This window comes from Nomascus leucogenys, chromosome 22a (genome assembly GCF_006542625.1).
Source record: "Nomascus leucogenys isolate Asia chromosome 22a, Asia_NLE_v1, whole genome shotgun sequence".
In the NCBI taxonomy this organism is placed as follows: domain Eukaryota; kingdom Metazoa; phylum Chordata; class Mammalia; order Primates; family Hylobatidae; genus Nomascus; species Nomascus leucogenys.
Window position 1 is genome coordinate 51,747,059 of NC_044402.1, and position 16,511 is coordinate 51,763,569.

Genomic DNA, 16,511 nt, shown 5'->3' on the forward strand with positions numbered 1-16,511 from the left:
AAAAAAAAAGCTGGGCATGGTGGCTTATGCCTGTAGTCCCAGCTGCTGGGGTAGGGGGTGGAGGTTGTTGGCGGGGTAGGGGGGTGGGGATTGGGTGGGAGGATTGCCTGAGCCTGGGAGGTTGAGGCTGCAATGAGCCCTGACCATACCCCTGCACCCCAGCCTAGGTGACCGAGCAAGACCTTGTCTTTTTTTTTTTCTTTTTTCTTGAGATGGAGTCTTTTTATGTCACCCAGGTTGGAGCGCATTGGCGCGATCTTGGCTCACTACAACCTCTGCCTCCCGGGTTCAAGGAATTCTGCCTCAGCTTCCCAAGTAGCTGGGATTACAGGCACCCACCATCACGCCGGGCTAATTTTTGTATTTTTAGTAGAGATGGGGTTTCACCACGTTGGCCAGGGCTGGTCTCAAACTCCTGACCTCAAGTGATCCACCCGTCTCAGCCTCCCAAAAAGTTCTGGGACTACAAGCATGAGCCACCGTGCCCGGCCCAAGACCTTGTCTTAAAAAAAAAGGATAACTAGGCGGGAACGCTACCTTCTGGTCCCATTCTAAAACAATCTGTACCATCTACTACCTCATGCTTTTAAGTTCACAATGCAAGTCTCAAAGCTACCCTGAAAACAATAATTCCTTTTGCCATATTTTCCGGAATTCTAGGAACTAATCCTATTCCCAACATTCCTTCTATTTTAGCATGCTCTTCTGACTATAATACACTGTTGGGGGGAAAAATTAACTCTAAAACTCTTGACAGCATATAAGTAACTTGCTTTTCTCCCATTCTAGAAAGCCTATTGTATGCAAGAAAGCCTATTGTATGCAAGGGAATGAGCTACATTCTAGCATTCATTTTCTTTCTAATAGAGCCAGGATCTTGCTTTGTTACCCAGGCTGGAGTGCAGTGGTGTGATCATGGCTCACTACAGCTCAAGGCTGAGCTCAAGTGATCCTCCCACCTTAGCCTCCCAAGTAGCTAGGACTACAGGCAAGAGTCACCACACCTGAGTCTAGCATTCATTTTTTTTTTGAAACAGTCTCACTCTGTCACCTAGGCTAGAGTGCAGAGGTGTGATCTTGGCTCACTGCAACCTCTGCTTCCCAGGTTCAAGTGATTCTCCTGCCTCAGCCTCCCAAGTAGCTGGGACTACAGGCATGTGCCACCCTGCCTGGCTAATTTTTGTATTTTTGGTAGAGACAAGGTTTCGTCATGTTGGCCAGGCTGGTCTCGAACTCCTGACCTGAGATGATCTGCCTGCCTTGGCCTCCCAAAGTGCTGGGATTACAGGCATGAGCCACTGCGCCGGGCCAAGCATTAATTTCCAGTTGCTTCTGTTTTATTAATTGTTGATAAGTATAGTACTTACTTACAGCAATTTATTTGGGTAGCAAAGTTGAAAACCTCCAGCCCATCCCTCAGTCTTGGTCAGGAAAGTATTCTAGACAACAGGCTCAAACAGTCTGATTTAATTAGGAAGTTAACTAAGTTGAGGTGGGGTAGAGTGGGATCATCAGAAGGCTGACATGGGACCGCTGGAGTTGGCAATCACAGCAGTGTGAGGTTGGCAAGGGGAGCAACCCCCTTCAAGACAAGGCACAAACTATTTGGCAAGGAGAGATGAGGAGTGGGACCTCACTGTCAATGGACATGCTCAGGGAGGCCAGTGGGTTACATGCAACAGGAGGCTCATTCAGGCAACTTCAGCTATGAGGCTGGGCATCTGTGAGGGCTGAAGGCTCAGGCTGTTCTCAAAGGCTTGTGATTCACCTGGCAAAAAGACAACAGTAGATGACACTTGGGAACATTCGGGAGGCTGAGGCCCCTGCTCTCCCGGGCCCCCATTTAGACAAATGGGCTATAGGGAGAACACACACGGCCAGGGTTCTTCTTTCTGGGGCCCTACCTCATCCTGTTTCCCCAAAGACATCAGGATTCACATACAATAAATCACTGAAGAGAGGAGAGGGGGCAGAGCCTTGTTTGCACACTCTCCTTAGCTCTGAATATTCTACTGCAGGCCTCCAGGAGGCTCCGAGGAACCCAGCTTGAAAGTCATTGGTATGATCCAGTGCTTTTATTTACATATGCTTTTTTTTTGAGACGGAATTTCACTCTGTCACCCAGGCTAGAGTGCAATGGCGTGATCTTGGCTTACTGCAACCTCCGTCTCCTGAGTTCCAGCGATTCTCCTGCCTCAGCCTCCCGAGTAGCTGGGATTACAGGTATGCGCCACCATATCCGGCTAATTTTTGTATTTTTGGTAGAGATGGGGTTTCACCATGTTGGCCAGGCTGATCTCAAACTTCTGACCTCAGCTGATCGTCCACCTTGGCCTCCCAAAGTTCTGGGATTATAAGCGTGAGCCACAGCACCCAGCCCAAATACGCATTTCTTTCTCTTTTTTTTTTTTTATTTTGAGACAGAGTCTTGCTCTGTTGCCCAGGCTGGAGTGCAGTGGCGCTATCTCGGCTCACTGCAAGCTCTGCCTCCCGGGTTCACACCATTCTCCTGCCTCAGCCTCCCCAGCAGCTGGGACTACAGGCACACACCGCCCACGCCCGGCTGTTTTGTATTTTTAGTAGAGATGGGGTTTCACTGTGTTAGCCAGGATGGTCTCGATCTCCTGACCTTGTGATCCACCCGCCTCAGCCTCCCAAAGTGCTGGGATTACAGGCGTGAGCCACCGCGCCCGGCCTTTTTTTTTTTTTTTTTTGAGATAGAGTCTTATTCTGTCACCCAGGCTGGAGTGCAGTGGTGCTATCTCAGCTCACTGCAACCTCCGCCTCCTGGGTTCCAGCAATTCTCCTGCCTCAGCCTCCCGAGTAGCTGAGATTACAGGCAGGCACCACCAAGCCTGGCTAATTCTTTTTTGTATTTTTAGTAAAGATGGTGTTTCACCATGTTGGCCAGGCTGGTCTCCAACTCCTAACCTCAGGTGATCTGCCTGCCTCGGCCTCCCAAAGTGCTGGGATTACAGGCGTAAGCCACTGCATCTGGCCCCATTTCTTTAACGTACACATAATGCTTACTATATACCAGGCACTATTCTAAACACTGCAAATATTTGCTCGAGCCCCTCAACAATTCAGCAGGGTAGCTTCTAATTATTAACCCAATTTTAAGATGAGGAAAACAGGTATAGAGAGGTTGATTACTTGTCCAAGATTACAGCTAGCAGACATTGTAGCTAGGATTCACAACAAAACAGTGGTTCCAGAGTCTGTTTGCTGACCTCTACCATGATCTACAGGTGAATTAACTAGGGCATCAAGAAAAGCAGTGATATGCCCTGGAATTAATTAACTGTCAGTAGGCTGCAACTAGTTCCCTATACTAGTGGGGTGACCACAAGCACAGGTTGCAGAGACAGTCGACCTGATTTCACTCCAGCTGCACCAGCAGAATAAGTAGGAACATGCTGGAAGTTGAGTTTCTGGACTTTGTAAAATCCTATATACCCTAAGGGTAGTTTGATTTAAAACAACTCATTTATGTAGAAGCTTGGCACTGTGTCTGGCACACAGAAAGTGATTAATAAACATCAATGACTCCCAGACCTGGATGCTGGTTAAATGCTAGGCATGCTGCGTCATACAACACAGGAACCTAGCAATTCTGCTCCTCAGCTCCAACCTGAGACCTCACCTGGGAGATGCTCACGCCTGTGAGTCTTTCCACACTCTCTGGCAGGCGAGTTAGAATGTCCAGTACTTCCCCAGTCACTTTGGCTGCCCCCATGGTCCCACTGCCGCTGGACACCAGTGTGATCTTATTGGCCGAAGTCAAGGGACCACTGATCTCCTCTGCCACCTAGCAGGAGAGAGACACCCACTCAGTGCCCATGATCTGACCACACTCCTCATAAAACAACTTACCCTGGGTTTTAAGGTCCTCGTTCCATTGGTCATCCTTCCTCACTTTGGTCACTAATAATTCCCACCCCTAATTTAGGGTCCCCCTAGCCTGGTTCTCCCTAAGCCCCTCACTTCACCCCACCCCTTAGTCCCTGGTTCTATTTCTTCCTTTCTTGGTGCCCACACGACCTCCAGACCTGGGGCAGCTTCTCTAGCAGCATGTCCAGCTGAGCAGCCTCTTGGTACAGCTGGAAGGCTTCTGCCTTCTTGGCCATCTGCTCAGCCTCGGCTCGGGCTCGGGCCCCTATGGCAAAGGCCTCAGCTTCCCCACGCATCTGAGGGTTAAGGATGCTTGTGAGATTGACGGAAATCGTTAAGAACAAGAAATCCCCGCTCAAGCAGCAACCCCCACCCTCTCCACAAGCCAGCAGGAGCTGCCTCTTAACTCACCCGCACAGACTCGGCTTCTGCCTCCGCCTGCATAATTAGTTGGGACCTGTGGACAGAGGGAAGTGGAGGGTGGAGCCCAGCGACCCTTACTCCCAGGAGAAAGGCCCAGTGCTGCAGAGGCAGAGGCTCCTGAAACCTGAAATCCATAGGAGTCCAGGTGGTGAAGGCTTCAGCTCTCCATCTTGGGGTGCCTAGGTGGCAAGTGAGCTAGGAAGGGTCAGGGAGGGGACATTTACTTCTCTGCCTCGGCTAGGCGCTCCAGCTTGTAGCGCTCGGCTTCCGCTGGCTTCCGCACCCGGGCCTCCAGCTCCTTCTCCCGCCGGGCGATCTCCTGCTCCTGCACTGCCACCTGCTGGGCCCGCTCCACCACCTGCACCTGCACCCGCTGCTCCTCAATCTGCTGTTTAGTCTTGGCCACCTGGGTAGGAGGGGCGCTCTGAGTCAGAGGTGAAGAGCAAGTGCCCGGGAACCAGAGCTCCAGAGTGGGATACAAAAATAGGAGCCGGTGGCCGGGCGCGGTGGCTCACGCCTGTAATCCTAGCGCTTTGGGAGGCCAAGGAAGGTGGATTGCCTGAGTTCAGGAGCTCGAGACCAGCCTGGCCAACATGGTGAAACCCTGTCTCTACTAAAAATACAAAAAATTAGCCAGATGTGGTGGAGAACGCCTGTAGCCCCAGCCACCTGGGAGGCTGAGGTAGGAGAACTGCTTAAACCTGGGAGGCGAAGGTTGCAGTGAGCTGGGATCACGCCACTGCATTCCACCCTGGGCAACAGAGTAAGAATCCATCTCCAAAAAAAAAAAAAAAAGGAGCAGGTACATGAAGGTGGGTTCCCTCCTGTCTGCTTGGCCAGTCCAGTGGAGTCCAGTGTTCCTCTGATGAGCCCCCGTTTAATCTATTTTCCCCACCTGTGCCCCCTTCTGAAGTATAAATACCTTGAGGGCACTGAACATATGGTGGCCTTCTGCTATCTCCAGTCTTGCTCAAATCCCCCCACTGTTGCTGTGATTACCTTAGTGCTAGCCTAGGCTACTGCAATAGCTGACTTATTTTTTGTGGGGGTAGGGAGAGGTGATCTTTTTTGTCTTTTGCATATGGTGCAGATTTAACAGAAAAAAAAGTGAACCACGAGGCTTCTTCCTCATTCTCCAAACCACCTGGGTCCCTTTCCCAGAGAAACCACCAAGACCAGCTTCTTGTGTATCCTTCCAGGGATACTCTGAACATCTACAAGAATGTGTGTATTCATAGAATTCCTCTTATTTAGGCAGATTTCTTTTCATTTTTTTTTTTTTTTGAGGCAGTTTCCCTCTATTGCCCAGGCTGGAGTGCAGTGGCACGATCAGCTCAGTGCAACCTCCACCTCCCAGGTTCAAGCTAATCTCTTGCCTCAGCCTCTCAAGTAGCTGGGACTACAGGCATGTGCTACCACGTCTGGCTAATTTTTGTATTTTTTTTAGTAGAGACGAGGTTTCACCATGTTGGCCAGGCTGGTCCCAAACTCCTGATCTCAAGTGATCCATCTGCCTCAGTTTCCCAAAGTGCTGGCATTACAGGCATGAGCCACCACACCCAGCCTAGATTTCATCTTCTTATTCCTTGCAGTGTGAGGGAATCAGACGGCTCTTATCAAGATGCTAGTGAGGAGAGGTGCCAGGCAAGGAACACATTTTTTTTTCCTTTTGAGACATCATCTTACCCTGTCACCCAGGCAGGAGTTCAATGGCGTAATCATGGCTCACTGCAGCCTTGACCTTCCTGGGCTCAGATGATCCTCCCGCCTCACCCCCTAGAGTAGCTGGGACTACAGGCGTGAACCAGCACACCCGGCTATTTTTTGTACTTTTTGTAGAGACGGGGTTTTGCTATGTTGCCCAGGCTGGTCTCAAACTCCTGGGCTCATGTGATCCACCTGCCTCGGCTTCCCAAAGTGTTGGGGTTACAGGCATGTGCCATCACATCCAGCCAGAACACACTCCTTCGTTGTCCCATTGCTCAGGCTCAGCCATGCACCATCATCATCGTAGGTCTCATCAATACATGTGATGCTTCCCCTGCCTTCTACCTTCCCCTGGGCCCATCTGTTCACTCCAGAGAGAAGCATGGCTCTGGAGACGGCACTCTGTACTGTCTTTCACCCTAAATTTTCAAACCCATTCCAAACTGGCCTTGTTGCCCTCTACACCAGTGTGCAGGATCACCTCTCTCCTGTGTCCCTTAGGCAACCATTTGTTTGTTTCTTTTTCCTTCCTGTCTATGCCTACCTTTTGGTGAAACTCAACCTCCAGAAGCTTCCTCAGAAAGAATATAAAGACAATATTTCTTCTGAGGTCTTGCTTTCTCTGAGATTTTTATTCTACTTTTTTTGAGATGGAATTTCGCTCTGTCACCCAGGCTGGAGTGCAGTGACGCAATCTTGGCTCACTGCAATCTCCATCTCCCGGGTTCAAGCAATTCTCCTGCCTCAGCCTCCCATGTAGCTGGGATTATAGGTGCCTGCCACCATGCTCAGCTAATTTTTGTATTTTTAATAGAGATGGGGGTTCCACCACATTGGCCAGGCTGGTCTCGAACTCCTTATCTCAGGTGGTCCACCTGCTTTGGCTTCCTAAAGTGCTGGGATTACAGGTGTGAGCCACTGCACCCGGCCTCTACCCTTCTATTTTAATACCAGTTAGGCTGAAAGCAGGCTGCTATGTTGGGATTAACTTTCCATCAGAATTCTGAAGGCATTCCTCCATGGTTTTCTAGCTTTTTAAGAAATCTGGGCTTGGGCCAGTCACGGTGGCTCGTGCCTGTCATCCCAGCACTTTGGGAGGCTGAGGTGGGTAGATCACCTGAGGTCAGGAGTTCATGACCAGCCTGGTCAACGTGGTGAAACCCTGTCTCTACTAAAAATACAAAAATTAGCCGGCCATGGTGGCACACACCTGTAGTCCCAGCTACTTGTGTAGCTGAGGTAGGAGAATCGCTTGAACCCAAGAGGCAGAGGTTGCAGTAGCTGAGATCGTGCCATTGCACTCCAGCCTGGGTGAGAAGAGCGAAAATCCATCTCAAAAAAAAAAAAAAGAAATCTGGGCTTGGTACAGTGGCTCACGCCTGTAATCCCAGCACTTTGGGAGGCTAAGGTGGGAGGATAACTTGAACCCAGGAGTTCAAGACCAGCCTGTGCAATATGGCAAGATCCCACCTCTAGAAAAAAATTTAAAGATTAGCTGGGTGTGGTGGTGTGCCCCTGTGGTCCCAACTACTGGGGAGGCCGAGGTGGGAGAATCACTTGAGCCTGGGAGGTTGAGGCTACAGTGAGCCTTGTTTATGCCACTGTATTAGACAACAGAGCAAGACCCTGTCTCTGAAAAAAAAAGGAATCTGAAGTCATTTTGAAGCCTGCCTCTGTGAGATCTCTCTCTCTCTAGAAGCTTTCATATTTTTTGTCCTCAGCATTCTTAAGTTTCACAGTGATATGTTTCAATGTAGATATTTTTCACTCATTGCATTGGGCACTTAGTAGACCATTTCAATCTAAAACCTCATTTTTACATAATTTTTCTCAGAATGTTTCTGCTCCCAATAAGTCATGCCACATTTGCATGTGCTTGACTCGTTTTTTTTTTTTTTTTTTTTTTTGAGACAGAGTCTCGCTCTGTCACCCAGGCTGGAGTGCAGTGGCATGATCTCATCTCACTGCAACCTCTGCCTCCCAGGTTCAAGTGATTCTCCTGCCTCAGGCTCCCGAGTAGCTGGGATTGCAGGTGCGTACCACCACGCCTGGCTAATTTTTTGTATTTTTATAGAGTTGGGGTTTCACCGTATTAACCAGGATGGTCTTGATCTCCTGACCTCGTGAGCCACCCACCTTGGACTCCCAAAGTGCTGGGATTACAGGCATGGGCCACCGCCCCCGGCCCTGCTTGACTCTTGACTCTTATTGGTCCCTTTCCCTTATTTCCCTGCTTCTTTCTGTGGGGTTTTATTTTTCCCCTTTGTCAGCCCTTGCCAGGTTACCAAGCATACCCTGTCCCTGGCTTTCTTGGTTGCTCCCAAATCTGTGATGGCTTGCTCTGTTGCCCAGGCTGGAGTGAAATGGCATGATCTCAGCTCACTGCAACCTCTGCTTCCCGGATTCAAGTGATTCTCCTGCCTCAGTCTCCTGAGTAGCTGGGATTACAGTCACCATTTCAGCTAATTTTTGTGTTTTTAGTAGAGATGGGGTTTCACCATGTTGGCTAGGCTGGTTTCGAACTCCTTTGTCATCTGCTCAGAGGGAAGAAGGTCTCAAGACTGAAAGGAAGCTCTGAGTATGTGGGTGAGGCTTGCTGACTTTGAGCTTCACTCTATGGTGATCTGGATAGGCCATGTACGGAGAAACATCTGATTCAGGATTTTAAGTTTTTTCTTTTTGGATTGAGCATGTTCCCCAGAGCAGTCTTCTGATCTCTTTTTTTGAAGACGGAAGTTCTGGGAGCTAAGTGGGGTTGAGGGGGTTGGGGTTGGGGTTAGCTCTCAGTATTTAGCATTCGTGAAAGTTATAGTCATTTCATGCCCCTGTTACTGGTAAACTATCTGGGTCCTCACCTGTGCTGGGCCAGCCCCCATCACATCCTGTAGTCTACCCTCTTCAGATAATAAACTTCCAATGGCAGATGTGGTAACTCACACCTGTAATCCCAGCACATTGTGAGGCTGAAGTGGGTGGATCACTTGAGGCCAGGAGTTTGAGACCAGCCTGGCTGACATGGTGAAACCCCTCTCTACTAAAAAAAAAAAGTACAAAAATTACCTGGGTGTGGTGGTGGGCACTTGTAATCCCAGCTGAGGATTACTTGGGAGGCTGAGGCACAAGAATCACTTGAACCCAGGAGGCAGAGGCTGCAGTGAGCTGAGACTGTGCCACTGCACTCCAGCCTGGACAACAGAGTGAGAGACCCTGTCTCAAAAAATAAATAAATAAATAAGATAATAAACCTCCAGATGTCTGTTGGAGCAAGGCAGGAACCATTACCCAGAGGCAGTGAGGGGCTCTGAGAAGGTGCTTTTCACCTGTTCCTCTTATTTAACCAGTCTACCACAGCTAGAGAAGCACTGGGTGCTGCCAGCTCCTGAGCCTCAGATCATTTCATTGTTTTCCCTTTTGCAGGTTTCAAGCTCAGCTGTCTCATACCTGCTTAGTCAATTACCACTGACTTCCAGTTTCCAAAATGATGCTCTGGTTTCTGTTCCTATTTTCTCCATCTTTTTTTTTTTAAAGCCTAGTCAGCTGGGCATGGTGGTTCACGCCTGTAATCCTAGCATTTTGGGAGGCTGAGGTGGGAAGGATCCTTTGAGCCCAGGAGTTTGAGACCAGCCTGGGCAACATGGCAAAATTCCGTCTCTACAAAACATACAAAAATTAGCCAGGCGTGGTGGCATATGCTTGTAGACCCAGCTACTCAGGAAGCTGAGGTGGGAGTATTGCTTGAGCCCAGGCAGTTGAAGGTGTAGTGAGCTGAGATTGTACCGCTGCACTCTAGCCTGGGGGACCGAGTAAGACCCAGTCTCAAAGAGGAGGAGAGGAGAGAAGAAAGAAGAGAAGAGAAGGAAAGAAAGGAAGAAAGAAAGAAAGATTAGTCAAGTGCAATAGTGAGAAATAGGTAAAGAGTAGAACAAGGAGTTCAATCTGTAACTGACTGAACAATCAGTTGAGATAACTCACTACCTTTGGACAAGTCTCTATCTTTATCTTAAAAAATCATTTTGGCTTTAGTGAGGTTTTAGGAGAGTGTAAAATTAGCTACACTTGTTTAATCCATCGTCTCTGAAAAAGAGCCCAACTCATCTTTTGCTTTTTTTTTTTTTGAGACAGAGTCTCACTCTGTCATCCAGGCTGGAGTGCAGTGGCGCGATCTCGGCTCACTGCAAGCTCCACCTCCCAGGTTTATGCCATTCTTCTGCCTCAGCCTCCCGAGTAGCTGGGACTACAGGTGCCCGCCACCACGCCCAGCTAATTTTTTAATTTTTAGTAGAGACGGGGTTTCACCATGTTAGCCAGGATGGCCTCGATCTCCTGACCTCGTGATCTGCCCGCCTTGGCCTCCCAAAGTGTTGGGATTACAGGTGTGAACCACCGCGCCCGGCCTTGCTTCCTCTCTTTGCCCGTTCTCCACAAGGCAACCAGACTGATCCCTATACAAATATAAATAAGACCATGGCACCTTTCTGCTTGAAGTTCTCCAATAGCTTTCCATTGTGCTTTCAGTTCTCTTCTGTGTCTCCATCGTGACCACACAAACCCTTTGTGATCTGGCCTGGCCGGCCTTTCCTCCTCACTCACAGCATGCCAGCACCCCCAGATCAGAAACCTCCTTTCTGACTCCACCTCACGGCCTTTGCACTTACTGGTCCCCTGCCTAGCCACAAGCCACATATGACTGACTGACTATCTTATCTATCTATCTATCTATCTATCTATCTATCTATCTATCTATCATCTATCTACCTATCATCTATCTATCTATCATCTATCTACCTATCATCTATCTATCTATCTATCTATCTATCTATCTATCTATCTAATCTATCTATCTTAGAAGGAGTCTCACTCTGTCGCCCAGGCTGGAGTGCAGTGGTGCAATCTCGGCTCACTGTGCCTTCTGGGTTCAAGCGATTCTCACACCTCTGCCTCCCAAGTAGCTGGAATTACAGGCCCACACCACCAAACCCGGCTAATATTTTTTGTATTTTTGGTAGACAGTGTTTCACTATGTTGGCCAGACTGGTCTCAAACTCCTGGCCTCAAACTCCTGGCCTCAAGTGATCTTCCTGTCTCAGCCTCTCGAAGTGGGGATTACAGGCATGAACCACCACGCCCGGCCACTTTTTAAGTATGACTACTTAAAAAGCACAGGCTAGAATATTCTTGGTCCAGAACTCTACATTGTTCCTTCTTATCTCCAAGTCTGATCTCAAACACCACTTCCTCATAGAAACTTCCTCTCACCACCTGCTAACCTAATATACTAACTCCCCTCCCACAGTTTTTCATATCACCCTGTTTATTTCCTTCACAGCACCTAAACAAGAATTATAGCCTGGGAAGGTCTTTTACTTGCTTACTAGCTGTTTCCTGTGTCATATGGTAAGCTGCATAAGGGCAGGAATCTTTTCTGCCTCACCTCCATATTTATAGCCTCACCTCCAAAATGATGTCTAGCACACAGAAGACACTTAACAGATATTTGTTGAATAAATCCTTCCTTTCTGAACACCTAGCACACTGCCTGGTGCATAACGAGAAACTGATAAAAGTTGAAAAGCGTCCAACCAGTCCAATCCCTTAATCTGCAGACAAGTAAGGTCATGTTTAGAAGGTTAAGAACCTTATCCATAGCTTCACTACAAGCTAGCAGTTTCCATTATGGTAATCCTTTTCAAACTCAAACTCCAATGTGTATACAAATCACCTAGGAATTCACCTTGAGATTTTGTTAAAATGCAGGTCCTGATTCAGTTGGTCAGGGCCAGGGCCTGCAATTTTGTATTTCTAACAAGCTTCCCAGTGATGCTGCAGCTGCTGCTAGGTAGAACAGTTTGAGCTGCAAAGCTGTATGCCATGCTCAACCTGTCAAGTCACCCAGGAATTTAACATAATAACAAAAGATGTTTTGTACCTTCATTATGCTTTCAGCCTGTACGAACTCTTGGCAAAAACAAAATACATAATATTGCTATCCTTTGGGTAAAGGTCTCAAAGTACAGTTGATTTTCATTGTTCTTGGTAGTTCTGTTCTATAAAGTAGCCATGAATGCTGAATTAGTTAATATCTAATTTGTTCCTAGAAGAAATACAGGGCTAGGTTCCCGTGAGCCTCTGGTCACATTTTCATCAACTGATCAACATAGAGCCTTGCTTTATATGTGTTTCTGTTTAAAGACACCTTATGTAAAATATATTGTTGATTCATTAACACTGAACTCACAGCTAACAGCACTATAACTTATGCATGAACAAAGCTTACCTAATACATGTATTTCTCCCATAAGGCACATCATAGTCTGCTTGCACTAAAGGACACTAGAGAGCACTCCAGCACTGATGCTTGGGGGCCATTTTAAAAGCGAATTCACCAAGACAAAGCACAAAAATGCAAAAAACATGGCAGTAAATATACTGTGAAAATAACACGGCTTACGGTATGAGAGCTGAAACAAGTCGGCAGAGCATCTCCTTGCTCAACCTCACCTGGGTACTGTGCATGTCAGCAAAATATCCTGAAAGTGCTGCAACTTTATTGGTAACCTCAAAAGGTTACCAATACATTTTAGTGAACAGGCAAATTCTCAGATACGAATAATGAAGAATGAAGATCAACTATACTTCCTGGCAATATCAAGGGCTGCCCATATCTCACTTTGCAGGATTCAATGTCCAAGTCCATGTTTTCCTTCTTCATACCCTTTTTTGATTAACCAGGGCTGCTGCTAGCCCACAGCATGCCTCTGTGCAAATTAGAAATTCCTCTGTGTAGATGCAGACCCATATCAGAATGCACTGCTTGATTAGAGGGGCATGGGCCGGATCTGAGCTCAGATCCACTTTCTCAGTCAGATACCTTTGCACAGGCACAGCCTGCTCCAAACATATGACCAGCATTATTGATCATATCCCTTCTTGGCTTTCTCTTTTTTTTCTTTTTTTGAGATGGAGTCTCACTCTGTCACCCAGGCTGGAGTGCAATGGCGTGGTCTCAGCTCACTGCAACCTGTCTCCTGGGTTCAAGCAATTCTCCAGCCTCAGCCTCCTGAGTAGCTGGGACTACAGGTGCATGCCACCACACCTGGCTAATTTTTGTGTTTTCAGTAGAAATGGGGTTTCACTATGTTGGCCAGGCTAGTCTTGAACTCTTGACCTTGTGATCCACCTGCCTTGGCCTCCCAAAGTGCTGGGATTACAGGCATGAGCTACCGCGCCTGGCCTTTTTTTTCTTTTCTTTTTTTTTTTGAGACAGGATCTCATTGTCACCCAGGCTGGAGTGCAGTGGTGTGATCTTGACTCACTGCAACCTGCACATCCTGGCTCAAGCGATCCTCCTGCCTCATACCCCAACATACCCCAAGTAGCTGTGACTACAGGCCCGAGCTGCCATGCCTGGCTAATGTTTGTATTTTTCGCATAGACAGGGTTTTACCATGTTGCCCAGGCTGGCCTTGAACTCCTGAGGTCAAGCAATCAGCCCGCCTCGGCCTCCCAAAGTGCTGGGATTACAGGCATGAGTCACCACACCCGGCTGGCCTTTTCTTTAAAGCTTTTCAGCTGTAACGTCTGAGTCTTTTAAATCTCTCCTCATATGGGGGAGTTGGTCCAGAGATGGAAAGCCAGAATAAGGTCAAAGTTAAAGTATGAGAAATAGTAGTGTCCTGAGATGGACAGCCTGAGAGGAATGGGGAAGGGGCAGAGAGTGGCCTGGCGGTGGCTCTGACCTGAAGCTGATAGGCCAGGTCAGCCTGTGCTCGGCGGGTGTTGACCTCGATGTCATAGGCGGCCTTCTTCAGCTCGTAATCTCTCTGTGCCTTGGCCATCTCGATCTCACTCAGGTACTGAGCAGACACCTTTTCTTGCTTGGCTTTAGCTTCCTGTCCAAGCAGAGATCAGGTAGGAAATGTTAGGGCAGGGGGAGAAAGAAAGGCCACAGTGAGAGCCTGCTTTCCACCAAGGTTCTCTGTCTGCCTCATGTATTTTCCCTGCTCACCCAGCACCCCTGCTTCTTTTCAGTTGTGCCACTTCTATCCCCTTTCCCACTAAGCAACCCCCATCTCTCTCACCCGGATCCCAGCATCTCTCTTGGCCTCTGCTTCTCCAATCCGTGCATCTTTTTGGACTTGAGCTGTTCGAGCCTTCCCCAAAGAGTGCAAATAGTCCTGCGGGGGAGATGTAGAAATTAGTACTTTGGAGGGCTTAAGAGATGGGAGCAAGGAAGCGGGGAAGGATCAATTGCCTAGTTTTACCTGGTCATCGTGAATGTCCTTCAGAGTGTAGCTAACCACACTGATGCCCATGTTGACCAGGTCTGAGGAGGCCACTTTGAAAACCTGTTCTGAGAATTTCTGCCTGTCCTTATAGATCTCCTGTGATAACAGGATGGTGGGGAGAGGGGATGTAAGTTTTGTTTTGTTTTGTTTGGCTCACTGCAACCTCTACCTCCTAGGTTCAAGTGATTCTCCTGCCTCAGCCTCCCAAGTAGCTGGGATTAGACACCCACCACCATGCCCAGCTAATTTTTGTATTTTTAGTACAGAAGAGGTTTCATCAGGTTGGCTAGGCTGGTCTCGAACTCCTGACCTCAAGTGATCCGCCCCCCTTGGCATCCCAAAGTGCTGGGATTACAGGCATGAACCACCCTGCCCGGCCGGGATGTAAGCTCTTGGATCCACTGTCTCTCACAAACTAGTGTGGTCCTTGGGCCCCCCTCATTTTGACATCCTTCTAGACGGTTCCCTGCCCCTAGGCCAACCTCCACAGTCATGTGGGCCATGATGGCCCTCTGGTGGCCCTCTAACGTCTCCAGGGCAATGTGGGCAATCTCAGCCTCCGTCTTCCCCAGGAACATCTGACAGGCGGCCGCCAACATCTCCTTGTTCTGCCCCTGGATTTTTACCTGTAGCCAGAGTAGGGGTAGGAAAGGTGTGGTGGGGGTCTCATGAAGTCAGAGAAGAAGCAGAGAGAGAAGGGAGAGCCCTCTAAGAAATGCTTCTTCCATTTCAGGGAAAGAAAGGAGGAGGAGGCAAGCACCTTGGGGGTGCCTGGAAAAGATGAGACTAGCAGAGGACCTTCTCTGCAGGCAAGGGTTGAGAAGGATGTGGCCAGAAGATGTCTTAATGTCTGGGAGAGAGGGTGATGGGGAAGTGGACTTTGGGGAAAAGGCTCTGAAAGCTTCACCTGGGCAATGCCAGTGACTGAGATGGGGACCCCATGGCGAGTGTAAACCTTTTCACTCTTGACATTGAGGGTCAGTGTGTTGAGAGAGATCCTAGGGGAAAAAGAAGGGGCAGACAGTAAGAAGAGGAGGAAAAAGAGAAAACGGAGGTCCCCCTTCCCTGGTTCCCTTCTTGCCTACCTCTGGATCTGTTGGATGCAGGGCAGGACAAAGACACGTCCTCCAGCCACCATGACTGGGGGGCTTCGGCAGAACCCTGCAAGGTGAGGGGCAGTGAGGAACTGTGGCAGAGCGTAAATGTGGAAGACTGAGGAACTGGCGGGGGCGAGGGGACAGCAACCCACAGGAGAGAATCTGGGAGCTGGAGGGGAAGCAGTCTGGGCCTTGGAATGGTGGGAATCAAACTGGGCAGTTCGTGGCCATCAAGGGGCAGAAGTCTGGCACTGGGAAGTTGGTAGGGAGAGGGAGAAGGGGCAGAGGCCAGACTCACAGGGGTTCTGGGGTCACTGGCTGGGAAGGGAACAGCAGTACTTACCGGAGACCACCATGGCCTCATTTGGGCCACAAGTGAAAAACATGGTTCAGGCTGGAACTGGAGGAGAGGGAGGGAAAGCCTTTGCGGATGGGGAAGGGGCGCTGTGGCGTCCACAGGGGCCCATCGTTTCCCTTTCCCGTCAGGCCCTCCCAGTCTGCATCCGCCACGGCCCGTCCCTTCTGCACCCATGGGTCCGCTACGGCTTTTCCCTGCAAAATCTTTAAGATCCCAGCTGCCTCTTCCCCGCCTGCGTACGGTCCCTCCCTTCCCCTCGCTGCTCCCTTTGATAAAGGTCCCCCGCACCCAGAGGCCTGCAGACCTTTCCCCTCTCTCCCTGCCTCTCGGCAGCCCCAGGCTCCATCTCCCCTCCCCGACTCACCTTCCGGGACGCGGGCGGCAGCCCGGCTGGGGTCTCGGGAAGGGCGTGGGCGCGCAGGGACCTGGGAGCCGAGCAGGGGCCGCTCGCGGACCAGCCTTCCTGGGAGCTGGCCCCGCTCCCGCGTTCCCCACCCGGCCGCACCCCGTTGCTGCGGCAGACGCGACCCCGCCCCCCTCAACGGAGTAAGCACCCCCACCTCGCTCCGCCTCGGCCCAGTGCGCTCGGCCCGCCCCTTTCCCGGCAGGCCCCGCTAGAGTCCGCAGCCCTCCCGCCCGCTGGCTCCTGGGCCCAGCCGGGCTGCCTGGTTAGCCCGGGGAGGGCCACATCCCTGCCGCCCCAGTCACCGCCCTTCTTGAGCCGGGAATCCCGCCCATGCCGCTCCA

General features: G+C 49.7%; 1 protein-coding gene across 2 annotated transcripts; it reads right to left on the reverse strand.

Annotated features, from left to right (window-relative positions):
* Positions 1-1,357: 1,357 nt before the first annotated feature.
* On the reverse strand, positions 1,358-16,507 carry FLOT1 (flotillin 1). 2 transcript variants are annotated; one of them, XM_003272045.3, is made up of 13 exons: positions 16,129-16,507; positions 15,750-15,806; positions 15,395-15,470; positions 15,217-15,307; positions 14,792-14,935; positions 14,286-14,405; positions 14,103-14,198; positions 13,761-13,913; positions 4,542-4,723; positions 4,306-4,351; positions 4,053-4,190; positions 3,647-3,811; positions 1,358-1,768 (listed from the first exon to the last, which is right to left on the reverse strand). In XM_003272045.3, exons 2-13 carry the CDS (start codon positions 15,790-15,792, stop codon positions 1,739-1,741), a joined length of 1,284 nt encoding a protein of 427 aa, XP_003272093.1. In that variant the 5' UTR covers positions 15,793-15,806; positions 16,129-16,507; the 3' UTR covers positions 1,358-1,738. The 2 variants fall into 2 exon arrangements, with proteins under 2 accessions (XP_003272093.1, XP_030659117.1); XM_030803257.1 differs by lacking the exon at positions 4,053-4,190 and having other exon boundaries at positions 1,361-1,768.
* Positions 16,508-16,511: the final 4 nt, after the last annotated feature.

Coding starts and splice junctions, on each gene's coding strand:
- FLOT1 (XM_003272045.3), bottom strand. CDS start 15,792: ATGTTTTTCACTTGTGGCCCAAATGAGGCCATGGTGGTCTCCG. Junction 15,471..15,749: donor TGAGGCCATGGTGGTCTCCG/GTAAGTACTGCT, acceptor CTCACCTTGCAG/GGTTCTGCCGAAGCCCCCCA. Junction 13,914..14,102: donor AGAGAGATGCTGGGATCCGG/GTGAGAGAGATG, acceptor CTGCTTGGACAG/GAAGCTAAAGCCAAGCAAGA.